Source organism: Xiphophorus maculatus, chromosome 2, assembly GCF_002775205.1.
Source record: "Xiphophorus maculatus strain JP 163 A chromosome 2, X_maculatus-5.0-male, whole genome shotgun sequence".
NCBI classification, from domain to species: domain Eukaryota; kingdom Metazoa; phylum Chordata; class Actinopteri; order Cyprinodontiformes; family Poeciliidae; genus Xiphophorus; species Xiphophorus maculatus.
The window spans coordinates 28,073,288-28,100,717 of NC_036444.1; the positions used below are offsets into that span (position 1 = coordinate 28,073,288).

A 27,430-nucleotide genomic window follows, 5' to 3' on the forward strand; every position below is an offset into this window, starting at 1 on the left:
ATAATACAGAAGTGACCTGATGGAAACGAAAGTGTGGTTGAGAGGGAGATGCTAGCGTTGTAATTTCAGAATGAGTGTTTGCTTGCATGCGAGTCAGAGCCAGACTGAAATTACAACATATTCACATTCACTACAAAGCCGCAGCTTTCAGATTGATTAACAGCACTCTCTGCATGACCACTGCAGACTCCATTGGTCAGCGGGCGAAATCTGATTCAGAGCCTATTTATAATCTTACATTTTACACAGAGGCTCTTTCAGTCAGCTTTTCACTGAGAGTTTGTTCGATGTTTCATTCTTTATGGCCTCTTCACTTCATTCAGTGAAGTTAGTTTGCTTTTCTCTACCTCACTGACACACATCCACTCCCCCCAGTGACTGCTCACATGTGTTCTGGCATTGCTTTGACGTCCGGGGTTGAAGAGAGACGTGGAGGAGGAGGAAGAGGGAGAGGAGGAGGAGGAAGAACGGGTTGGGGTGTGCGGGGCAGGCCAACTCCTTCAGCTCCTCTTCCCCTTTCCCTCGCTCGGACCTGTCAGGCAGGCGCCCAGGGAATAATGTGGAAATGTGGCTGGCTGGCGTCAACTTGATTAAGTCTGCGCACGTGTCTCGGCAGAGAGGAGACCCCGGGCTTAATCACCCTTAGCCTTGACACTCTCCTTCTCTCTCTCTCTTTCTTTTTCTGTCTCTCTCTCCTTGTTTCTTTTCTCTCTCTCTGCCTTTCTACTCCACCTACTCAAATACTGAAAATCGGTTCTTCCCGCTCTCTCCTTTGCACTCTGACTCTTTTTTTTCCCCTCCTCTACCTTCTGTAACTGACTTCACTTTTGTTTATGAAACTTTTCTTTCATTCTTTTTTTTCGTCAATTTGCTGCTCCTTGCTCCCCCCCCCTCCCCCGCCACTCCGTCATCTGTCAGTTCAAGCATTCAAAACCTTTAAAGTGAGTAAGTATGATAGCTGTGAAAAGTCGGTTTGCACCCCACATTGTTTAGTTGATCATGAAGCAAATTTTCCACAACTCTTCACAGCTCTATCTTGCTTCGCCTCCTGCGTAGAAAGGATTTTCCCAGTGGTATTTCCACCCTCCCTGGACTGGAGTCTGGCCAGCTCCACCGTTCATCCATCTCTACTTTTAACTGAGCTTTGAATTCATTACTCGCTTAATGAATACATATTTTGATTTCAAGTTTGATTTCTGAGTTACGCTGAATGGTCACAGTGAAACTGAGACTGTGGCGTAGCGACTAAAACAATCAGAATGAAAGTACTTTTCATGTTTGTGGAAACATCAAACCAGATGTAATTGGGCTATTGAATTTCAAAGTAATTATGTGGTGAGAGCTGTAGGCTTTTTTCCCCCCTGTGCGCACATCGCACATCAGCTTTCCTCAAAAGCAGCTGCTTTTCTTTTTTCTTTTTACTTCTGGCTAAACTAGCAATCTAAACCATCCTTCCCCTTTCAAGACATGACAGCAAAGTACAACAAAAATGACCCTGAGTTCCGATTGATGAGCAGCTGAAATCCAAATGAGGACTTGGGCGTCGCGTTCAAAATAACATTTCCAAACCTGTGCTGGTCAAAGAGATTTCTCTCAAGCATCAGATTTTCTTTCTTTTGTACTCCAGGAATCCACTACTGTGGTAAAGATATGTCAAAAACCTGAGGATGAATTCATATTTTATCTTTTATTTAACTTAATTGTTACTCCATGACTTCCTCCCTCCTTCTCAGAGATCCAAAGACTTTACTGGTGCACATGTTCAGTGATCTCCCTGTACACACGTCGTCAGCAACATCCCACTCTTTCTCCGTAGGGTTAACCACAGTGCTGGCTCACCCTTTGTAGATTTAACGGCTTCCAGTTTTCTGGGGACTCGATTCTTGTCCGTTTTGTCTACAAAGCTCGGCCCGTTTCAGGAGGTGTGAACGCCCAATCAAACTCTGATTGGGACCAAAAAAAAAAGAAGCAAACTCTGGTCCCCGTTAGGTTGAAGTGAACTCTGGCGCAATTTGAATAGATACGTGAATGCCAAGTGGACCAAAAGCAGGGAGCGGACCGTGGCACAGGGCATTCTGGGTAAATGCAACCAAAACAAACCCACGAGTCTAGCACTTGCGGGAGAAGCAGCTTGTGGTCTTTTGCCAATGACAAATGAAAAATCTTGTTTGTTTGTTTACATTTCACGGGGAAGTCGCGCTCGTGTCTTCTCCAGAGGTTTTCGTGTCATTTCCTTCAGCGGTCCTTGCTGCAGCGCCGTCACAGGCGAGGGAGCAAACAGGTTTTTCAAGCTGAAAAACCTTTGACACAGTGCAGTGTGAAAGTAAACTGCAGCAGCTGAAAATGGAACAAATGTTGCAATTTTGGGACCCCAACCGAACCGAGTCTACCGGACGATCAGGTGCGAAAACAACCAAAGACGTCATCTATATGACAGCCAGTTTGGGAGGCATATCAAATGTGCTTCCTGTCCTACCATCACAAATGTAAACATGTAAGGTTAACTAAGCGTTGCATTGGTCAGATGAGTCCTAGAGCATTTGGCCGGAACCACACTGTGTAGATAAGACCCCAACTGTTGACTGTGGAGAATCTGCGATGCTGTAGGCCTGTTTCTCATCCAAAGGTCATGGGGGGCGTGTTGAAGCACATGCCGCCATTCAGCCTTTAAAATTCCAGGAGCTATTAAAGCAGAATCTACCAGGAAGCTGAAAATAGATAATAATTTCATCACTGGGAAATTTAGCACGATTCTTCAATGATTATTTCAGTCTGTGGACCTGAAGCATATGGAAAAGCTGCGCGGTGAGCTGAAGAGAAATGCCTTTAATGGAACGACTTTGGTTAATCCAAACGAGTTTCTTAAAGAGGAAAGGTCCAGTATTCCTTTTGCTTTGCCTTTTACCATTTGGAAAATGGGAAAACGTCTCCTAATGTTTTAAGGAGATGACCAGATGCTGAAAAAACGGACCCCACGTTGGATTGTTTGTGGATTATGGCCCTGTGGTAACTGCATATTTAAGTTTGATCCAAACCAACTATTGATGACAAGTGGGAACCATATGGGTTGAAGACGTGTTGCGCAACTTAGACTGATTTCCTAATACCTGTTTGAGACCCAGTTAACACCCACACACAACCCATTTGTGTGAAAAGACACAAATGGGTTGTGATAGTTCATAATGACTGGGACCTTAAAAAAAATCCAAAACTGAAATCATCTCTCGGCTCTTTTATAGCAAGTGGGCTGGTGCGTTCTAATTACCTTAATGGTTTTTTTTTTCGGTAATAAAATCTCTAATTAAACCTCTTGTGCTGAAATGATTTTTCTTTTGTTGAAGTCATGTTTCTGTGCCGTTGATTTATGCCGGACTGTCTTCTGTTTATGGCGGTCATCCATCAGAAAACATTTCATTTCGGAGTCTCGGATCCCTGATATAGCTCCCTCCTGGTTTCAGCTCTGTAGTTGCGGGCAGCCGCATGCTGGCACAATGTAAACAGCAGATTCTTGCTGCGCTGCACAAATGACAATGGCAACAAACAGCTTTGTAATTATTCCAATTTCCTCCGCAGCCGCTGGCTTTGAAGTGGCGTCTCAGCGCAGCATTGTATGGAAACAAATAAAATCCTGAAATGATTTTGTTTCTAAAGTTAGAGTCACACGAGTGATATACTGTATGTTCAGCCTTCTTTTTTCTTTTTTTTTTTTTGGAGCGCAGTGACAAGATTGCCTCTGAAGAGTTGGGGGGGGGGGGGGGGGGGGGGGGGGGTATTAGGCAGAGAGAGGCGGCCCCAAACTGAGATGTCAGAGTCTCACACACTCCCTCTGAGATTAATAACCCTCCACATTTCTCCGGGCTGGTGTTGTGCAGACTCCAGCGAAAGCCACGCACATGCAAACGCTTTCACGTGCAGATGGCGGCGCGCTCCGTCCGCGCTACCTGCCTCCGCGCTGAGTCAGCGGGTTTAAGCTGCTGCTGCTGCAGCTGCTGGGCTCCGTCCATTACGCCGTTTTCAGTGAACTAAGTGATTTCTATTAGCGCACCGCGCTGGCTCGTCAGAGATCCCACGACTCGGTTCCAGCAATCTAACCCATGCGTTGATAATTTGCCCTGAAAAATTGGCCGAGCCTCCAATTATGGTTTTTGCACCCTTGTTCCTCCCAGCGCCCCCTCCTCAGATAACGGCTCTCATAACCGAGCTCTTTGAAAGCAGGATAAATCCCCCCTCCCGTATACTCCTTCCTCTGTTATTTGGCCAGGAAGTTGTTGTTGTTTTTTTCTTGATAAAGTTTTTTTTTTTTTTTCCTTCAGTTTTGACATGAACGTGGCTGTTGCGTTGCGGCGCGTTGACGGATAATTAGCTGATGTGAAGTCTGCTTAGGCACGTGACGAAGGAAGAAACGTCTCTGAGCTGCAGCCTGTTATTTAATGTTCCGGGCAACGAGCCATCTCGCCTTCATTGCGTGTCTGCCGGTGTGGAGTTGTGCTGCCAGGTCGTTTTTTGTCGTAATTGTTGGTCTGGCTAACAGGTTGCACAATTTCTTTACAATTTTGTTTACAATTTCACAATGTTGCATCGTTTGCAATGTTTGACCTTTCGCGTCATAAATGACCCTGGTGTTGTTTTAATATTGCAACTTCAAGGTAAGAAAGAAAGCTGTAGCTTTTTTTTTTTTACAGTGTTTTCCAAAAGATTTGATATCCTCTGATATTTTTTTAAGTTTCGTGACGTCACGAGCAGTGGCGGAGCTAGACTTTTGTCATCGGGCCGAGGCCATGTTAGGAGGCCAGCAACTGTTTGCTGGGCCATAATTTGTCACAGGAATGATAATATTGCAATATATGAATCAATATCAGTCACTCTTTTGTAGTGACGACTTCTTGTGTATATTTTTATTTTCTTTTTGCTATATATGTAAAAACAATATTTTTATCGCCTCTTGTTCTTACTGTTTGTCTTCTGATTCACCTTTTGGATACTGTCTCGGTTTAAAACGTTGACTTTGTTGAGCTTCAGAAGTGGAAACTTGAGTTCGTGTTGCTTTAAAGTTGTGCAGCCAGGTTGCTGCCCAGCTTTTTTCCCTCACATTTTCTGGTCATGGTTTTTACCCTCCCAGCGTAAGTGAACGTCACGTCTTTTTGGAACTCAACCTCAGAAAAAAAAACAAAAAAGAAAAGTCAATCGACGAGAAGCGCGCCAGAATCAACTGTGGCGTTTTTGACAGATGCACTTCCTTCTGCAGCCACGGTCGCTTTTAATGCGACAAGTGGATATATTTGCCTTTTACAGTCACACCGGGTTTTAGATAACAGCCTTGCCTTCAGGCCTCAAACAGACTTCAAATGTTGACACAGCTGCCCAATAGCACTTAGATATCGCAGTGCTAGATGAGGGGCGCTAAACCGAGCGCATTTCATTTTCAGAAGATCTTAAAGCCGTGACAAGGTCTTATAATGTAGCCGACCCCCCCCAGCACACTTCCACACTCACATGAAGAAGGTCGGCCTGACCAGACGGAGACGACCCTGAGCACGCTGATCTCCTCTCCAGCCTCCAATGACTTGGACTGTTTACACTGTCAAAACAAATATGATCTTAGCCTGGAGTCAGCAAAAAACAGTCTGGCTGTTCTTTCTGTGGGCAAACATAAGAACTGATAAACCGGTCACTTTACTGATATTGTCGAAATCCGGAGTGGTCTTTTAGTGTTTAAGAAAAAGTTAACGTAATGAAAAAAAAAATCAAATGGGATCTTGCAAGTTAAATGGCTTCCTTACAGTCCTCAGCTGGCGGTTCGCAGGAACTACCTGGCAGTGGTGAAAAAGACTCGTCGTAATTTGTTCACAAGTAGAACTTTTGAGGAGTGAAGCTGCGTGTTGCTCTAAACGTGAAGGTATGAACACGGATCTGTTTGCTGCTAAATGCACAGAAGAATTCATGTAAGTGCTCAAACTTACATTAGTAAGATCTTGTTTGTGGCGATCCTAAAATATATACGTTAATCCTAAAACATGTTTTTGGGCATCTTCAAATGTTAAAACAAAAAAAATGTAAAAGTAAATAAGTCAAGAGATTTAACGGGAAAATCAATAAGAAATAATCTATTCTGAAATTTAGCTATGAAGCCTCCTTTGGACTTTTTTTTTTTTTTGACCTTCCGTGTCTCTTCGCTTCACTGCTTCTCGGTCAGCTACGCAATGCCGCTTGATTCTCATCTCTCTTCAGTGCGCCATCTGGAATTTTTCCCATTCGCTTGGATTCCTCCAGCAGAATTTGTTCCAGGACTGTCAGTGAACAGAAGGAGAAGTTGTGAACAACGACGTCAATTTTCTGTGCTGTTTTTAGAAATGTAGCCTGCCTATAGTTGTAGCAATGGCAGCGGAGGAAGTGAACGAAGCCGTTTAGTCCGTGTTGGACACACCTCCAAATATTGAATGAATATTGACGGCCACATCGTTTGGCTCGGCACTTCTCTCTTTGCAGTGGAAGATGGGTGTTGACGGCGCTGGCAATTTCTGGTAAGCTTCATAGTGTCCAGTTAGCACATTGCCAAATGTTAGCGATTGGGTAAAATTGAAAAACTTGGCAGAGTCCACGACTCCAGGAACCAATCGTTTCTCAGAAGCAGAGAGCCCAGACCCTCACAGTGAAGCGTTGAACAAGAGGATATTAAAGCTACTTTGCCCAGTTATTCACAGCCTCTTATGTGACCATAAATCTGCTTACTATTTATAATCTCTCCACCACCCCAACTCTTTCTCTCACACATGCCATTCAGTACAACATAGAGATATTGTTTTGGTGTATTTTATTATTCTTTTTATGCAGACTTATGACAAAAGAGAATAAAGTTGACATTATAAACACATGTTGTACCAAATATATTTGTTTTGCATAATTTGTATCCCAGTAGCCCACATCTGTTGAACATCTGACTCTGAATACATGTCGAACCATTACTTATGTTTTAGGTAATAGAATAGAATATTATTGTCGTTGGAAACAAAATGCACCACACCACGTGTCCCACGTTTGGATGTTTCTCCTATCCGAGTCTGACTCCAGTACACAAACACATCTGCTTTTCAGGACGACTCTTATCAAAAACAGAGCAAACATTTGCGTCCCTCGAACCCGTAACTCTGTCACTTCTCCTCCGGACCCCACTCACTCAAACTCTGCTTGACTGATTATATTGTTCATTTTACTATTTTTTCCTCTTCCTTTATACGTTCCCCCGTCTTCAAAAGACAAACTGCAGTAGACAAACCCAGTTAAACGTCAGTTTTTAGCGCCAGTCCCTCCCCACTGTAGCCCCATATGCCACACATGAATGAGAGAATAATGCCCTTTTGTCAAGGAGCTCAGTTTTATAATCTAAAGCCATTGGCTTATGAAGGGGAAGCCCGTTTGCTTAAGGTCACCCTTCATGTCTTCCTTTCTTTCTCTGTTTTCTCCTTCCTCTTCTTCTTTCCAGTCTTCCCACTGGCAGGATTAAGGCAAGCAGAGCCTCTCGCTGGCCCTTGCTCCAAGAAGTCTTAAGGTGGTGCTAATTGTGCCTTGACATGCAGACGCGCACAAAACCGCTCATGAACAGTCATGTGTGTTGGCATGACCAACCGCTGGGCTCATGTGCTTGGATTACCAGAACACTGTGAAAGAAAACCCGTTTAATCCAAACGCGGTGGTTGTAGTGGAACTGAAAATGGAGGTGGGGGGTGGGGGGGCTTTGGTGCTCCCGAGGCATTAATGCCAGGGGTTATCCTCGAAAACACTCGGATGAAAGGAGGGAGGGGAGAAGAGAACAAGGGTCCTTGCAAACCACCTGACCTCACCTCGCTTTTTCTAACCTCCGAAGACTTCCCCCGCCCCACCGAGGCGTGGGGGACCCCCTGATAGGCGGCAATAAATAGATTCTTTCTCTAACACGTCTAATCCAGCTAAATAGCAACAAATCCTATTAGGCCATGAATCATAAATCCTTCCTTGCCACCTTACCCCCTCCTCCAGGTCTGGAAGCCGGTTTCCCTCCAAATCTAATAAAGATTCAGCCACATGTTCGCTCATATCGTAACACTTTTGAGCCGAATGTGGATTGGCCGAACTCGTTGGAAACCTGTGTGACAACAGCTGGGTCTCCATTGCGAATGTAATGTAAACTTTGTCGATATTCCGCTCATGTCTCAGTAGCGATGTTTCCATTAATAATAACGCAATTATGCGTTCCTTATTTATTTAGTTTGCTTGCGTGATAAGTCATTTAAAAACATGCCGCGGCATGATCCTCCAACCGCTTCCTGTCGTCTTCTCCGCGGTGTGCACCAGTGGAAACATCCCGTTGTTGGTCTTGTGACTCGTGATGCAAAAAAAAAATAATGCTGTGCAAATTAAACCAATTTCAGTACAGCCAAAAAACCGCCTCATTCTAGCTTACAAAACTTAACAGTAAAGTTGTTGTTGTTGTTTTTAATTGCAGTGTTTCCATTAAGCAAATTGATCTTCATAATGTGAAATGCAAAGAGGGAAACTATGAAGAAATGATTACAGTATAAAAGGTAATATATATATACTGTATATATCTATTGGTTCTACAGTTACGTCTGTCTGTGTGTGGCAGTTTTTGTCTTTTTTTGATTGACTTTGTTTTGTTTTTGGACAATTATCCCCTGCTGTTTTGGATGCTCTGCAGATGCTTACTGTTTTTCTACTTTAGGATAGTTTTTGCGATGCATAACCGTGGCAACCATTTGTTGTTGTTTTTTTTACATCTGGAATCAGATGACTGGCATCCTAAAATGTAAAATGTCAGTCTTTTTTTTTTTTTTTTCCCAGTTTGCAACTGTTACATTTCTCCTCAATACTACTTAAATGCCCAAATGTCAACGTAGTCCATCTGAATAATGAGACAGATTAAGTTAAAGAGACATGTTCTAGTTGTTGCTGTAATTAACTTCAGTATTCCACCTCAGTTTGCAGAAGTAATTTTTTTCTACTTTTCAGTCCAGATGAAGTACTTCCAGAGCCTTAATTATCTCTAATCTGTAATAAGAGACAGGTGTGGGAGTGCATTTGCAGTTGATGGGTCTGACTGGTTTTAAATCCTGGATGTGGTCTAATGGCTAGCTGCATCTTAAGTCCTTGCATCAGGACTGAAGTCAGCGCCAGACCACCAACTTAGCAACCTGAATAAAAAGGAGCCAAATTAATGGGGGGATAACACATGAGATTATCACCAAGTAGTAAAAAAAAAGAAGTTACTGGCACAGACTAGGCATGACATTTAGACCAGAAAGCCTAACATGGGGGTAATAACCACCAAATTATCCAGCGCTCCATCTCTCTAATTAGGTCCCACTTAGAGGATAACTTAACTCCACGCCCTTCTCTTTAAGCTCTGTCTCCTTCTCCGCTCTGTAACACTAAACCTCATATTTTACTAGTTCCATCTCCATGGAAACCATTGTCACACACTGATCTTTTACTGTTTTAATGCAAGCAAATCCCTCAACAGCATACATTTCTCCTTATTTTAGCGTCACTTTTATTCTGACTAAATCAGGTACTTCTAGTAAAACATGAGTTGAAACATGAGATGTCGGAGTTCTACATCTGGATCTCTCATCATCACTCTCGTCTTCACGCAATGTGGAGCACAGAGTCGGGAGGAATTCAGCAGTAATTAGCTCTTTTTGTTAGTTGTGCACCTCCCTGCAGTGTTTAGTCTGCGTGTTAGGACGGAGTTTTGATCTCCTCTGATTTTCTGTCTCATTAAAACAACAGGATTTGTACTGATTTTATTTCTTTTTTCTTTGTTGTTGGATGTTGATGTTTTATAAGATTCCATTTTATTTGCCGTCATTCTTTTGCAACTTCGCTCTTTTGCAGGTTTGAGAGTACAATGCCGCACACTTAATACTGAGCGTACAATATTTCTCGTCTTTTGTGTGCTTGCGGTCGCGTACATCAAACGGGGGCGCTGGACTTTGATGTGGCTTGGTGACTCCTAATGCTCCACGTATGTCCCGATCAGACTATTCATGGCTGAATAGTGGATACTGAATGAAAGCCTTTTGTTAAACAGCAGCATCACCCTGTATGGAAGTTTTTGTTGTTGTTGTTTTGTTTTGTTTAGTTTTTTACAATCCAAATGAGATCATAAAAGAGCAGAGGAAACGACCTGTAAAAACATTGTATATCTGTAACTTTTATTTTACCGTTTGTCATATTAAAATCGTCCGCTACAACATGAAACTGCTGCTGCGCATGTTACACAATAGATTGTTGCTAGGTAACCAAAAAGAGTGAATGAGTTATGGTAATTGGCTTGCAATTGTGTAGCGTTTTATCAAGTACAAAGGACCCCACTACTCACACATTTAGAGTATTTTCTATTGATCTTGATCATGAATCTATCACGACAGGTATTGATATTGTTAGTCCAGCATCTTTCAGTATCTTTATTCACTTTCAGGGAGGGAATCGGTTTTGCATCCAGGCATTTCGAACATACAAAAAAACTCACAGACAACGTTACAAACACACAAAGCACACGAGCAGCAATTCATAAATATATAAGGTGGAATTTTAAAACTCACAAACATGGAAATCCAATTGCTGTGGGTACAAAGGAGTGCTTCCATCTGTTACTCTTACTCCACCAGCCTGAGATCAAATCATATTTAAGTGGACCAGTCAAAGTACAGTACACACCCAAGTCCAGTTAAGAATTTTGGCTTAACTTGAAACGCTATATGCAAATTCTCTCCATCAAATCTGACCAAACGTGAGCTATTTTCCAAAAAAAAAAAACGGTCACAAAATAAAACAGAACAAAGTCTCTAGATGTGCAAAGCTGGATTTTTTTTCCCACTTTATTGTTATTTTTCACCTTCAGGCTATAATATCATCTGTCTTACTTATTTCAGATCCACGTTGCCATTAATCTGTTAGGATATGTCTCCAGCTTTTGTGCTTGCCACGTCACCCTCTGGCATTTCTTCACTTAAAGCAAACAGTTCTTATCTCCCAAAGATATGATGGAAAGCTGCCTAATTTTGTGAAGAACAGAGAGAAAAAGCACGTCTCTCTGACAGACCAAAGCACCAGCTATCAGGCTCATCTGTCACAGACACATCGGCGCAGAGACAAACACACTTCGGCAGTCTTTCTGGGGCCCTGACCGTTGCACACTGATGTCTGAGGCTGCTTGTTTCTAAGGTTATTGCTGTGCACCATGGAAGCACAGGATATTTGACGGTCCACTGCCAAAAAGAGAGCCCGGGGCTTTTGGAGGGGGTGAGGGAATGGAGAGAGTTGCCACTGACAACTCGGAGATCTCCAAAGTGACCATCTGAAAATGAAAAAGGAGAAAACATATTAAAAACGGGAGGAGGAGGGGGTCAAGAAGAAGCCATGGGGGTAAATCAGTCACAGTTTTTTGGGGATAATTAAGAGCGGTAGCAGCTACCTAGCTTAGAGATGACTTCCACGTTGGACCAGATGAAAAATAGTGTGTCTCCAGAGACGGGAGCTGAGGACGGTCGTTTAATCCTGTGCATTAAAATACAGAACGCTACCCTGAACCAGAACAGTGGGAGGTATATTGGAGTCAATGTAGGGGGGAAAGTCTGAGCTCCGCCGGCTCGAGAGGAATCCCCAACCCATGTCTGCGGATCGAACCTTCTGCAACGCGAACGAACAAACACGGAGGCTCGGGGCGATGGCTAAAGACGCCTAGTCAGCAGTTGTTGCGGCACAGAGACAAGGGACTTGTTTGGTTTCTCTGCGCGCCAAATGTGCGCTGGAGTCGGCGCGGTAGACCAGACCCGCTCAGCGTTCTCGTTTTATCACACTTGTCCTCCAAACATGTGTGTGCATTTGTTTGATTTGCAGGAAGTGGGAGGAGGGCGAGGAGGGAGTTGTACAAGCATCCGAGGCCCACATGTTTTTTGTTTCCTACACATGTTTTCTTTCCCCCCCTCCTCCTGCCCCTCCGCTCCCCCACCAATAACACCAGAATGTCCAAGTCACACAGAACGCAAGAAAGACAACACACATATCTCTCACTGTCGACACAGAAAAGAGCGAGGAGGGGGTGGTCAGCGTCTTTTTTTTTTCTTTCTTTATTTTTTCCAAATTAGGGCCTCCGCCTCTTTATGTTTGGTATTGTTTGAGTGTATTTTCCTCAAAAAAAGAAAAACCCGTGCGACCCATCGCTCTTTGATGTTTGCGTTTTATGGTCCGCGGTCAACATATTGTTTCTCGAGTCTTTTTGTCGTCCCCTTTGCCCTAATTAAGACCTCAAAGCGACTTGTTGACTCCACAGAAGACCTTATTTGGGGAGGAGGGTGGAAGCCATGTGCTTCCCTGTGTCAGCTTGGCGTGCATGTGCGTGCGCGCGCGCGCGTGTTTGTGTATGTGTCTGCTGCGACCGGCGCGTTGCGTGAGAGGCGTGCACGACAGCGTGGAGACGCACGTGTATACAAAGCACAGGCTATAACACAAGAATGAGGTTATTCATTTACAGCTGGAGGTGCTTTTCAATGGAGCGGAACGTCACTCCACCTGCAGACACGAGGAAAACCTACGAGCACCTCAAACACACTTACCCACTCATTTATTAGGTGTATTAATATATACTTGCATATATATATTTAACGTGCCATTTTTCATTCTCAGTGCTTTAGCTGTGAGAAAAGGACTTTAGTATCTTATGTTAGCGTTTAGCATGTTTAGCATTACTGAAACAGCACTCTCTGTGTGTATATGCTAGAGTTTGTATATTTTTCTGTAACTCTAGCATGTTCCATGACACAGTTTAAAACCTCAAAATTATTTCCAGTTCCAGTGTGGAGTGTTCTGGTCAGAATGAACTCTTACTTAGTTTTTTAGATGGAACTTGAGTTATTACGCCACTATGTTACTTGAAAACGGTCACAAAATGACGGTATTAACGCAGTGATTTCTTGGAAAATTCATCATCCAGTGAAATTTGTTAGTGACAAGACTTTCACACCTGCGTCTCCGAATGTCTTTCACACCAGCAGCAAAATAGTTGCGCATTTTTGACCAAGGAGTGATGGTGGGATGATTTTGTTGCCACTAACTGTAGCAACGTCATCTCAAAATTGGCAACGCTGCTTCTTTACTGTCACAATATTCATATTGTCTTAACTCGCTAGCTTTGAAATCTTCACTCGGTAATTGTGCCAACACTGAGGAGCATTGTTATCAGTTTGCATAATGACCGGATGCATAGTCACTGCTCATTGGTTCTGACTGATCTGAAAGAGATTTTACATTTGAGTTTCCGGGCAAATCAAACTGGAATTCATCCAGTTATGCAGCTCTGTGCAGCTTTCGTAACGCCTGATGTGTTGTTCAGTCTTTTACATCACATTTTACTTTTTCCCTTCTGTTCAGCATGCGGCTTATTGCACATACTGTACAAGTAAGCCAAACGGTCCTCTGTTAAAAAAACAAACTGAATTGCATGCAAGGAAGCCATCGTGGCATGCAAGTATGACGGCGTGTGTGTGTGTGTGTGTGTTGTTTACATCCACTAGTTTTAACTTCAGTGCTCCACAGAACCCCAGCATTGGGCTGTCTTTCGTGTTGACACAGATGTGCGGCTCTGACCTGAGGGACTTATGTTTTTTGGAACTTTTGCGGTGCAGATGGAATCTGTTTTGCTTCTCTTTCACTCTGCATAAGGTTGCAGATTTAATGCCGTGACCTACAGGTCAGGTTCAATGAGCGGGATGAGGAGGCGTTAGCTGCAGTGCGCACAGTACTTTTATCCTCATGTTGCTTTGTCACGCGTCAGACCCACATTTAATGCGTCTCGCCGTTGCACAGTTCATGAAATACCTGCAGACGCTTAAATCGCAGCAAGATATACTCAAGTCGAACCCAAGTGTGCATTTGCTTTTCATCTTAATTTCACACCTGAGCTCTTCCTGAGCGACGGTCTCTTGTTCTGTAACCTTATTCCGTCTCATTTTTCATCCCAGGTTATCCCATGCCCAGAGGTCTGCTGTGAAAGTCCTGCGCAGAATGCAGTACTTCGTGGCCAGGAGGAAATTTCAGGTAATATGAAAAAGAAATCCTGAGAGGGGGAAATGGAGTCAGAGGAATGGCAGATGAGAAGGTCAGATTCTGAGTGGAAGCAGTGGATTATGCATGAAGAGGAAGAGGAGTGTGTTTGTGTCCAAATACTGAGCCCCACTAGAGACATTTGAGAAATAATAATAAAAAACAAGATCCAGTAAAAGTTTTCTTCTTGCAAGAACAGAGAATCTTCTTCTGAAAAATGTTATCGTCACTTTATGAAAACTATTCAATGATGCCACTTTTCTGATGTCCAAATAAAAGAAACATGCACAAAAGTCTCAATATGATATAAATATCTAATTAACTGTATTACATAAAATCATCATGTGTAAATCAGTAGCTCACTTATAAATTACTTAAATCCTCTCCAATTTCTAATATGTTAGTTTAAATTTTTGTTATTTTCACAGCAATGGAGTTAAGATAATAACGGGAAACTACAGAATATTCTCTAACATTTCAACTAACGGTAGAGGAGGTACTTACAGTATTTACAGTGTAGGGTTTTCAAATGGTCTCCAGCTAGATACTCTTGCAAAAAAAAGAAAGAAAAAAAGGCAAAAACATTTGTGTGACATCGTAAAGCTTTTCCTGAATTTCACAAAAGTCACTCAGGGTTTTCCTAAACCTTTGCAGAATTCACTAAGGGGTCTTGCAAATTGTTTCTGAAAAACCTTTGCAGAAAATTTGGGTTGGGGGGGTTCAAAAGTAACTTGAGGTTTTGCTAAATTTGTGCTCTATCTTGTAAAAGTAACTCAGACTCTCCAGAACCATCACTGGTCTAGCAAACCCTTCATAAGATCTTGCAAGAGCATCTTGGCCTTTAGCACAACTTATACAGGATCTCACAAAAACAAGTTGGGTTCCCAGAAAACATTCACTGGAACTTCCTAAAGTGACTTGGGCTCTTGCAAAAACCTTAGCAGGATCTCACAAAAACAACTTGGGATCTTACAAATATCCTTCCTTGAATTTGCTGAAGAAACCTGGAATCTTGCTAAACGTTTGTAGGCTCTCACAAAGTCTTTGCTGGAACTTGCTGAAGTAACTTGGAGTTTTGTAAAACCGTTGCCTGAATTCGCCGGAGAAACTTAGAATCTTGCAAAAACTTTTAGTTGATCTCACAAAATTAACTTGCACAAATTTCACTGGAACTTGCTAAACTTGGATCTTGTAAACTTTTCCAGAGATATTGTAGAAGTGTCTTTTTTTCTGTGTTGTCTCTTGTAGGGTTCAGTAATTCAGCATAAAGTTCTAATTAGTGAAAGAGTAGCCTGTCTGTGTTTATGGTCATAATGCATTCATCATATGAACCTATAAAACTACAGCAGTGCATTGTTATCTATTTCAAATCTTTAAGAAAACCCTGCAGCAACATGTGCTATTAAACATATTTATCTGTAGTAAAAGTTAGTAAAAGTTCCCTATCACAGTTTCTATGGCCGTGTTTTTTTCAGGTGTTCTGCATGTTTCCAATTACGGGCTAAGTGATCTCAGCTGTACAGACTATAGTGTGTCTAGCAGGGATACCCTAAAGGGTTCACTGAGTTCATTCTGATACCCCCTGTGTCAACGTCACACCACACAAAGCTGTGAAAGGACCTTAACACGATTGCTCTCTACATGACCATGCGCCTCTCTGTGCGCACACACACACGCCCACGCACGCACTTGAAAGCATATATGTGCACACGCATGCATGTTCGCGCACACACAAAACACACATTGAGCTCACAATGAACTCTTTGCACCCACGGGGGTTGGGGGATGTTTTCAGGGGACCGAGCAACAAGAGGTTGTGATTGACAATGGCTTTGTGTCCCACCGTGTGTGTGCGCGTGTGTTTTTCTTGTGCGTGCGTGCGTGCGTGCCGATCCGCAGCAAGCTCGGAAGCCCTATGATGTGCGAGACGTGATCGAGCAGTATTCCCAGGGTCACCTCAACATGATGGTTCGCATCAAGGAGCTGCAGAGAAGGTGGACGCCTCGACTTTGTTTTGTCCTGTTTCTTATTCTGATACCCTATAGATCTTTGCATGGATTTTTTTAGCATGTTTCCTCGATATTTTATAGTAAAAAGAAATGTTTAAAGTCATGTAAACGATGACAAAATATATGTTGTGAGTACAGCTTGCTGTCGCTCTCGCAAATATATTCAATGGGAACAGTAAAGTTCTCCTGTTTGGGAAGAAAAATGTAAAATTTCTTTACAGCAAGCATCACAATGTTGGCACTCATGATGAAAATGTAAAAAAAAAATAAAAAAAACGACACATGAATAAAATGGCTGCTACAGGAACTTAGTCAAGTTTATTTTTAAAGCACATTTCATCAACAAGGCAGGTCAAAGTGTGTTGCAATTATGAAACAAGCAGTAAACATTACATTTTGTTAAATGCAATCATCAAAATCGTCAATCATTATTTTTCTAGAGAAATTTTGGAAAGCGTGTATTCAAGCATGATTGACTGGCCTAAGACCCTCCTCCTGACTCTGATTGGTTGTTTCTGACTGAGTGGTGTATTTCTGCAGATAGCGCTGGGAGCACTGGGAGGAGATGGAGAAGCTCCATATTTTCATGGATGAAATGTCTCATACTGTACTGACACCACACTGCGAAATTTGAACAAATATGTAAAAAGAGCACAAAAAAAAACCAAATAGTTTTTAAAATAAAAGTTGCATACTAAAGTCAACAATCAAAAAAATGCTCAGTGTGGTTTGAGGTCAATAATTATGGCAATGTTATTTCTTATGTTGTCTTTAACCATGGCTGAATTAATGAACATCAACTAAAGTTTTATTTTTTCCGCACTTGTTTGTAAGATGGAGGATGTTTCAGCGTAATATTAAGAGACGGAATAATAATATCAATTTAAGACAAAAAAAATCCCAAAATACTTTTGGAAAACAACACAGATGAGATATAAAAAAACAATGACATGAGTAGTAAGAAATGTAAAAACTTTTACTGAATATGTCTTAACAGTTTTTGGCATATTTTGTTGTATCTTTAATGTTTTGATAAATGACAACGTCACTGACAATCTTTGTTAGTGATCCCATAAATGTTAAGTTTCAAATAGGAAGCAATGATAAATAACTCAAAAGCTTGTTGACACTTTGAGTAGAGTTCAAAATAATTATTTTGATGTTTTACATTAAGTGCCAGACCGACTCATAAAATGCTACCACTGACTTCACCACAATCGCCTATTATTAAAATAATTCGCCTAAAAGAAACAGTGAAGCGAGTTTGTTTTGGATCAACGGCAAATGCTAAGGCTGTTAAATAATATGTTATTTACTCACTTCGATTTTCAGATCTCCGCTGTAGGGTAGGGAGGATTTCTACTGCACTTCATTACTGTATTTTCGTGTCAAGATGAATCGGTTTGTCTTGTGTTTCTTCCTTGTTTAACAGTTACCATAACAAGCTGTCCGGCCAGATTAATCTCAGCTGCATCTGTTTTTAATTTTTCTCTGTTTTTATCTGCTCTCCGTCAGGCTGGATGGCACCCTCGGGAAGCCAGGAATGTTTTTGCCAGGTAAACACCAAAGAAAAAGGCTGGATCTGACAGACGGACAACCATCACTCCTCACTCCACCTCTGTGTTTATAGCTCACACATGCTCAAGCACCACCAGACTAAATACAAGAGGATGACAGGACCGTAATGTTTGTGCTCACGGCTGTTTGGATGTGTGTTTTTGTGTTTATAAGCGCTTGAATTTGGCTCGTTGGACCGTGTGCCGCCATTTATTGGCACCTCTGCGTAAATTCCTGTCAGACGACTTACAAACACTCGTTTGTTACATTACTTTCAAACTGTCTAAGCGGTCCCATCGGTTGCATCGACTGCTACTGGAGCTTCCTTGTCGACTAACGTCGCTGCTGACCAGAGAAAAACAAAACCTAAACTGAACAGGAGCAAAGCTAAAGGTGAAACGGTAGCTTCTTGATCCAACACGAAATGTGTTGATATGACCAAACATGCAATGCTAATAAAGTTAACAAAAATTAAAGGGTTCAGAATTGTTTGTTTTTTTTTACCCCTCCAGGGGGTCTTTTGTGGGTTCTAGTGTCCCTTATATGAATGTAGGCTGACAGGAAAGGGGGATGGAGAGGGGGGAAGACATGCGGCAAATGTCGTCGGGTCCAGGAGTCGAACCCGCGACAGTGCGTCAAGGACTCAAGGCCTCCAAACATGGGTCGCACTAACCCCTACGCCAGTGGTCCCCAATCATTTTATTACCGCGGACCGGTCAAGACTTGGCAATTTTGCTGCAGCCCGGGGGGGCAGGAACCGTCAGATAATGCTTCTGCATGTTGGTGTTCCCGCTAAAGCCTTATTTTTTTTTTTTTGGCCCCGATTTTCCCTTTACGACAATCTTACAACGTCCTGCAGTGAGTGCTGTGTTGAATATGTCCGATCTAAAATCGGGCATATTCAACATTATCTTGGCCCGATTATCTCAGCCTGTGGGGTTTTTCCCTGACTGGGAGCGAGAACACAGCCTGTTGAATGTGACAGGTAGCCAATCAGAAAGCGCGGTGACGTAAGAACGGAGGGGAATCTGAGAGTCCGGTGGACATCGGAAGTGATATGTGGAAATGTTTATTACTATATGTCAAGGCCATTTTTAGACATGTTTATTATATGTGGTTATGTTTATTCAGTTAAATTGTTAACTACGAAGAAACATAACTCACCTCCAAATCATAGTGCAGCAAATAGAGCGGCTGCTCCCGCCATCTTTTATCAAACGCCTTTTCTTTTTTATTGCTTAAAATGAGCCACAAACTATCACTGCTGCTTCTACATCGTCATCCATGTTTGATTATTCTAAATTCACGTTTGGTATGTTGGGGGTTTTACTGGATTTTCTTCTGGAATCGGGATGTTCGTGAGTGGAATTGGTTCTGTGGTGTGTTGCTCCTGCCGTGTGGCTGGACACACGAACCGACTGAACCTGTTGGACTTTTATCGGTTCTGTGGTCACAGAAGTTCGGAAAATCGGCCCACAATCCTTAAATCGTGCCGTGTGAACCAGACATAAAACTCACAAGCTCCACTCCTCTCATCTTGTCTCGACCACCGCCCTAACGCTCTCTGACTCTGGTCGCTATGGTAACGTTTACATATCCCTTCAAAATAAGATACAGATGCGCCACAAAAACGAACATTTTACTTTCGTGAAAATTTTAACTCATGATAACGACAAATCAGTGGGAGCCCTGAGCTCATTTCTCTGCAACCAGACGGTTCTATCTGGGAGAGATGAGAGACAATGACACCAGAAGTGTTGCTGATGCTCAGGGTTCTTGGTCTCTACGTGGCGAAACAGTTTGAAGCTTCGTTGCCTCATTAACGAGCTGCAGAGCTTGGAAAGTGGGAATCACCTACTGGGACAAATCCATTCTCCTGTCTCTTCTCTCGGCTTTTTTCCCTTCGCAAAGAAACTTTCCAAAGAATCTGATCTCTTGCTGCTTGTGGGCTCAATGTTGGCGCTCAAGTCGTAACCGAGAGAATCCGGTTAAAGGATTTTCAAAATAAAAGATCCCCCAGACTCAAATAATACATAAAACGTAAATTTTTAATTATTTCTTGCGCGGCCCGGTACCAATTGGTCCGCGGACCCGGGGTTGGGGACCACTGCCCTACGCCATCACAGCACGCCCAAAAGTTCAGAATTTTTAAAGTGAGGTTAGCATGTTACCTGTGAGGCCGAACTCTGGCTTGCTCTTCGTTTTGTATAAATCCAAATTAGCTAAACAAATTACTAGCTAACAACTAATCTGGGAGGGGCTAAGACCACAGCTGACTGCTGCCATCCTGAAGATTAAATCGCCAAAGAATGATATTAGTTTATCAAAGTTTTATGAACCGTTATCTATCTGTAACAGCGTATTTATCTGTGTTGTGAACCCACAAAGACAGGTGTATATATAACTTATTATTTTTTGTCTTTGGCTATTTTAAGTGGTCAGTTTCTGTTGAGGATTGAGAATACAGTCAGAGAGAGAGAGACTGGGATGCACTACTGATTTATTTCAGATCATAAAACAATGTCATAATTGTTTCAGTAACACTTTATTTGATGGTGTGTACATAAGACTGACATGACACTGTCATAAATACGACATAACACCTCTCATAAACATGAAGGAGTCTTTAGGAATGTTTACGGCTGTTGTCATGTAGAGTCTTACAGTAAATAATGACACTTCTAATGCAAAGTTGACAATTTTAATGGACTTTTAAAGGGGGTCCTTTGCGGGCTCTAGTGTCCCTTATATGTCCCTTGGCGGTATGAGTGAATGTAATTCATTGATTTCTACAGTTCCTAGGTTTTTCAGAAATAACGAGCTGTCCTACTCAGTTATAGCCCGTGTAAGCAATCAATTATTTAATGTACTTCCTCCTACTGCCCTCCTACTCATTTCGCATGCCCTTACCTGTCATTCACTGGTGCCAATGGATGATGGTAATTACAGTTCGGAGCCTTCCGAGCTCCATAAAAACAAATCGCAAATGCATTCTGCCTCCACATCTGTTTTCATCTCTTATGGATAAATGCCAAGGTTTATCTTGGGATTTGTCATCAAGTAACGTTAGTTAAGCTATCGAGTGTTTTCTGAATGTTTTTTTCCCCCCCTTTTCTTCCAATTCACTAGGAAAGGGGGAAGATAAAGAGTACCCAACCATTGGAGCACGCATGATCAGAATGGAAGATAAGGTAGGCACGCCACAGTGTGCGTGTTTTGACTTTAAGCGAGACTGATCAGATTACTTTGGGTGTTGAGGAGCGGAGAACTGATTTGATTTTGCCATCTTGTCGATCCTGTCGGACGAGTGAGTGTGGTGGAGTTTTATGTCGTGACCTTACCGGCATTTGTCACTCATTATTATTTTGTCTTAACTTGTTGTGTCACATTGGTCCACCCATTCTGCTGTTGTAAGAATTAAATGCTTAATTTTGCTACATAGATGACCAGATCTTAACTGAAGCTAAAGAGTGAGGAGCTTTTGCAGCGAGGCATAACCAAAACACAGCGGCTGCTTTTGCAGGAAGAGAGTGAATTGTGATGTCAACGCTGCTTGAGACGACCTGTTAAGTGGACGATGCTTTCTCTATGGCAAACCTGAAGAATACTAACCGAGGTGCAGGGAACACGTGGGATGATAATATTAGGCTCTAAAGTAAGACTTCTCAAGTGGACCTGATAGTGGATGAGAGGAACTCGGGAAGGAGGAGAGAAAATAAATGTCCTGGACTTCATCCAGCGCGTGAACCAGCCAAGTAGGAAGATTAGATCTTGTCTGGATTGTAGCAAGTAGTCTAAGCAAAAGATATTAGCCGCCCGTTAATAAAGGAGGAAGTTGGTGTTTGCCCAGCCCAACCTCGTTTTGGATATCAGATATCAACATTGGGGCTTCGAGCTGCTCTTGAGAACACCATGCATCAGTCTTCATGAAACTATATCGCAACACAGAAGGAGGGACATTAGGAGAGGATGTATACATAAAGTATGACTGTTTGCTCACTAAAGAAACAACAATGATTTAGCTGTTTTTATTACTATTGAGGAGTTTTACTTCTTGGAACACAAAAAGGCGAACTGTCCTTACTTTTTATCCGACTCTCCAGACTAAGGCTGCCGTTGTCCTCCTATAGATGTCGAGCCTTTAAACTCGAATTTAAACTAAATCTGCCTATATCCCAACTTTCAGATTTTTTTTTTTCAGGATTCTAAAACCTGAAATAAATATAAATATTCATCTGAAGCAATATTTGGTTGACAATAATATCTTAAGTGAAGATGTGTCTGGCTTTAACTCTGGCATTGTGAAATGAGCTGTTCTTAAACAGACTTACTGATAATTGGTTGAGTAATTAACCTTCATGCGGTTTTAGAGGCTCTATTTAAACCTGTGCTATTTTACTTTGTTATTATTAACATTGGGATCACCGTGTCTCTTGTAAATATATATGCAATCATGTATTTTATGTCACATATTTTTTTTATTCAAGTTTCATTATGTTTGTAAAAAATCAGTTTCCACTTTAACATCAAAGGTTTCTTTGTATATTTTTATTGTCAAATAGGCCAAATTTGATTGTTCACGATTAATTTGTCAAAGGGATAAAAAAGGTAAAACATTTGAAGTTCATTCGATCCTGTATTTGAGTGCATTCTTAACACATTTTACTTAGATTATTTATTTAATCTTTACAGTAAGTGAAAACTTAATGTTTTTGTGTTTGAAGGAGCGTCTTCAGCTTTTACATGGACTGTCTGTGACTCCATAAGACGGACATTTCACCTGTATGCTGACTGATCTGATTTCTCCTGTTTACTCTAAGTCTGCTGCGTTGCTGCCTATTCCGTTTTCTCTCGTGGTTCTGATGTTTTGAATGTAAGGCTCACCTCAACATGAGGTTATTCTGAGGTGAAAACAATTCCTATACAATAGAACAATGCATTCTGCAGCCATTCAAGTCGGCCAGCTCAGGATTTCCCTCACTTTCCTGGATACGGTAAGGTAAATACCTTACCGTCTCTATGCGCCCATTACCACGGCTGTTTGCATGCGTTAGTCATTCCCAGACGTCTTTGTTTTGGAGAGAGAGGACTAATGATCTTGAACCGATGTACATTGAAAGCCCTGAAGACCTCCCTCAGACTGTGTCACGGCCCACTGGCGTTGGCCGTCATGTTGTAATCACGGCCTCCCGATTGGGAACACAAACTTGTGTTTAGAAGCTACCTAAGACACTTCACCTCCCGTTTCGCCTCCTTCATCCTCGCCTTCGATCCGGACATGAAGCCAGTATAATTTCAAAACAAACTGGTAAATTTAGGAATATTATCTTTAAAAAAAAGATTTCTAATCAGAGCTTCATTTGTTTTGGTGCCACAACCGGCTTTCACAAAGTGTAACGCTAAAACAGCTGCAAGAATCTGTGTCAGCCATAAAACCTTCATAATTACTGTTTTCCTCTGGAGTGCCCACCCACTGCCCGTCTTTCGTTTCTGCTCATGTGAATTTCTTGTTTTGATGGTCCTATGGGGGGGGGACACCTGTTACACAGATGAGGTAGGGAGGGGGGATGGGGGGGTTCCTTTTCCCCTTTGGGCAGCAGGTGTACGAACCTATTGACCCATGTCTCCATCTACACTGTAAAAAATGAGTGGACAAAACCAACATGCTAATGTTAACAGACCAGTCTTCAAGCTTCAAGTTTTTTTAGCTAGTGAAATCTCGGTTCAGCAGGACTGACTAGGCACACCCTGTGGGATCTCATGTTTTCTCCATCATTCTGCTTAAACAAAGGAGTAATATTTGATTCGATTGCTCAAATTAAAAGTATTGCTTGTTGGCAGAATGTCAAAAATGTTTAAATACGCTACTTGCAAGTCTCTAAAGACTCAAATTAGCATTTTGTGAGAAGTAAGTCAGTAATGAGTCGATGTGAGAGACTGTTGCATTTGTGGATAATTTTTAAAGGAAGTGCTTTTAATTTGGATGACCAAATATGCTTTTTGTAATGGTGCTTCAGAGGTAAGCTAAATTAAATCTTTTATTTGAAACAGCTGGAAGTCATTTAGCCATTTAGTCATCCTTGTAATTCTACAAGAAACACAAAGATTGATCTCATTCTTTAGCTTTGGTTTTTGAAAATTACATTTTTGGAGAATCTGGAGGGGTTTTTTTTATCCACCAACGCACTCATCGTGTTTCCATAGTTCCACCGAAAGCCCACTATCTTGCTTGATAGGTTTGTTTTTTACAGACGCACAAAAAGGTTGACGCTACGATAATATTTACACCCAGCAGCGTATCTTTGTGTGCAATTCAGTCATAAGGCAGATACTCAATTGAATTTAATCCTGGTCGAATTAAATTTCAGAACGCGGAAAAGCTGAAACGGCGTAAAGTCTCAAACGTCAGTCAGTCAGAGGACTGGAGCGTTGTCCTGTCCTGTAGAAAGAATTTGTGATCACCAGTTTCACTCACTGTTTGCTTTACTCTTAAAACCCTGTTTGTTTAAAATCCCATGCAGCATTTTTCCAAACAGCCAAAACAACAACGATCAAGAGATAAATTGCACGAACTAAACAGGGTGATAAATTATAAGGAAATCAAATTCATTTAAAAGCAATTTGATTACAACTACAGTGATCTAGTGAAAGCAGGGCAGCGTTATGTCATTAATCTTCATCTTTGATCCCTCGCTGTTTGCACCAGAATCTCCCGCAGGGCGACACTTTTGTCGTTTTGTGACTGCGCATTCTTTAAATGGCTCTGCACTTTTCTTAGCTACACCGCCTTCCGCGACGTAAATCTAATCACTCACCAGGCGAAAAACCTTAGTGTCACAGTTGACTCGCTTTTGAATAGGATTTCTCCCACAGGTCCGAGGAATTATTCATAAACTGTGAGCTGACGTCTCTGTGCACACAAGTCGTGTTCCCATGCCTGTCTCATTCCTGGTCAGCCGCCAGCTTTTTTCTTCTTTTTTTTTTTTTTTTGCTTCCCCCTCCCTCCTTCAGGATAAATACTCCCTCTCTGCTCCCTCTTGCTTCATAACCCTGCAGGTTCGCCATCATCCTACCGCTCCAGCTGAGGGAGATGGTGCAACTATGCTGTCAAAAGTATTGTCCGCGAGACAAATCTAGATGAATTCATCTTGTACGGGTTTAAGGCATTCTGCGTCCTGTACGTGCTCGGACCTTGATTTATCGCTCGCAGACAAAGACCCGTGAAGATCTGCACACACACACACACACACACACACTCATGAACAAGCAGTTGATTAATCACCAGTGTGTCTAACCCCACACTCTTGAGATTGAATTCTCCGAGAGTAACTTGGAAACAAAGATGGATGACGCCCCGCGACAGCGTCTTATCTCTCTGTCAGGCGCACTCGATGAAAAATACCCGAATGACGAGCTCAGGCAGTGGCCAGTGCGGCCTGGGCATCAGCGCCGCCTTTCAGGGAGGAGGGAGGCGATTTTATTTTGCCCGGGGGCGAAATTACTCCGTCGCTTGGGTTAAACATCAAGTTCAAGTTGTAAGATGTGAACATATTTAACAATAATTTACTTGCTTTTGTGGTTATGGTCCAGTTCAAGCTGTGTTGAAATATGCTGAAACCTGGGGCTCTGCTTATACATAGCAGCAGACAAAGTAGAAGATAAAAACAATATAAACAGCATTACTCAAACATATTCATAGGGACTAATCACAGCAGATTCCAAATGATGATGTCCCTGACAATATTACAAATATTATTATATAGTGAAGAACATATTTGCTTACTAATCTGACCCTTAGCAAATTGTCTTCTTGCACCCTTTGCCCTCTGAAACTGGAAACTGTAAGAGACATCAAAGGTTTTCAGGGACACTTGGAAATAAACTCACAAATAGAAATACATGGTCAGGTAATATTTTCAATGCCACAAACACTCGTGAGTTTTTTTCAATATTTGAAGTGTAAATTATGTTTGACGTTACTATTATTTTAACTGGGACAAAGTATAGCAAAGATCAAACATTGTGGATCTTTAAATATTTTACCACAATGGGAACATTTGCATTATAGAGATTAGCATTATTTATGTTTTCAACAAGCAACAAAGGAAACATAATCGGAACATTTTGATCTATTATCCAAATTAAAAGTAGAAATTTGTTAGTGTATGGAATTTGACTTATTGTACTGACAGGCATTGGAAAGACACTAGAGGATCTTTCAATTAAAATATTTTCCTGTTTGGATCTTTTATGGGGGTTTTTAGAGATTTGAACATAACATCTTTTAACCCTTTATCTACAACTTTTTCTTTGAACAGCAAAGCACGTTTATGGTTCCATGGGGTGGAATGTCATACCTCAGTTTAAAATAAACCAAACCTTTCAACGTAATTTTAACATGTTAGGCGTATAGATAACAACAATTCAAAGGTTTGAATTCATAAATCAGCGTTGTTCAAACTGAAAAGGATGAATCTGATATTTTACTGTTTATTTATACAGTGATAACGTGCAAAATGTGATTAACCATTCAAAGGGAGATATGCAAAAGAAATAAGAAACTAATTTCCACCTGCAATCCCTGGAAAAGTTGATATAATAAAGTACGATTTGGCAGATAATGACTTGGTAAAAAAGCCAGGTTAGGAATTAATTGCAGAAATGTTTGATAAGTCGTTTAGCAGATCCCACTAATAACCAAGCAAACCAACAGACAGACAATTCACAAAACCATTTCTTTGCCCTCGTCAATAGTGAGTACAAATCTGCTTATTTAACAGCCACATTTTTACCAAAAGTGTAAAGATTATTATACTTCAGTGATAAGAGACCGGACTTGGACTTGCCGATTAAAGACTTGGGAGGAGGGATGTGTGGGTGGATGATTCCTAGTCGCTTCCTTGTCCTCCTGCAGTCTTCAGCTACATACGGGGTTAAATTTGAAAAGTGTGTGCGAAAATGATGTCCAAAAAAAACCAACAAATCTGGACAAAATTCATTCATCTACATTTAATGCAGTACTTGTTTTCATGATTACCTCATCAAGATCCTATACATTTGTGTGTGTGTGGGGTGGGTGGGGTGGGGTGGGGGGGGGGGGGGGGTGCGTGTGTGTGTGACACTGTCAGCAGCTTTCAGCAAAAACATTCAGCAGCGCGCCCTCCAGGCCGGCGCAGGCACGTCTCCGCTCAAGACATCAGTCATTATTTATGTCTCTCTAAGTACACTGCGCTGACCATAGATCACTCTCACTATGTGGTTAACTCCACTCTGCTGTATTAGGACATTTATGCTGCGCTGCGTATGTCACACTTATATCATGTGAATTAGCCATGAGGCAGACGCAGAACAATCCACGCTCTGACCTTAATAGCGTCTCAATTAGGTAAGTATGTTGTAAATTACAGCAAGGCCAAATACTGCAAATACTTGCGGGCCGACATTGAGAGTTGTGTTTGTTAGGAGTCTGTGAGGCGTTTAGGGCCCCTCGTCTCTGAAAGCATGGCTCCGAGGGGGGCAGCGTGTGTGCGTGCGCGTGCGACCGTGTGTGTTTAGACTGGTCCGATGTAGCGCCAGCGCAGAGCTTTCGAGACAAGGGTCTGGTGTTGTAAACAGCCAGGCACACATACACACACACGCACGCACACACACAAAGATTTACAACTGGATGTCCAGGCTCGCATGAGAGCAGAAACGGCGTCACACACAAAAATTAACCTGCCCGACCGGCTGCTCCTCATTTCTACCTCAAGCTGGTGTAAAATGAA

At 42.0% G+C, this 27,430-nt stretch overlaps 1 protein-coding gene across 1 annotated transcript in view; it reads left to right on the forward strand.

Moving 5' to 3' along the window:
* The window catches only part of LOC102219201 (potassium voltage-gated channel subfamily KQT member 1), a 205,124-nt gene that overhangs the window by 110,405 nt on the left and 67,289 nt on the right, over positions 1–27,430 (forward strand). The window contains exons 16-19 of the mRNA XM_023343519.1: positions 14,016–14,091; positions 15,997–16,091; positions 17,622–17,662; positions 20,793–20,854. Of these exons, the coding sequence (XP_023199287.1) occupies positions 14,016–14,091; positions 15,997–16,091; positions 17,622–17,662; positions 20,793–20,854 (274 nt within the window). The remainder of the gene's footprint in view (positions 1–14,015; positions 14,092–15,996; positions 16,092–17,621; positions 17,663–20,792; positions 20,855–27,430) is intronic.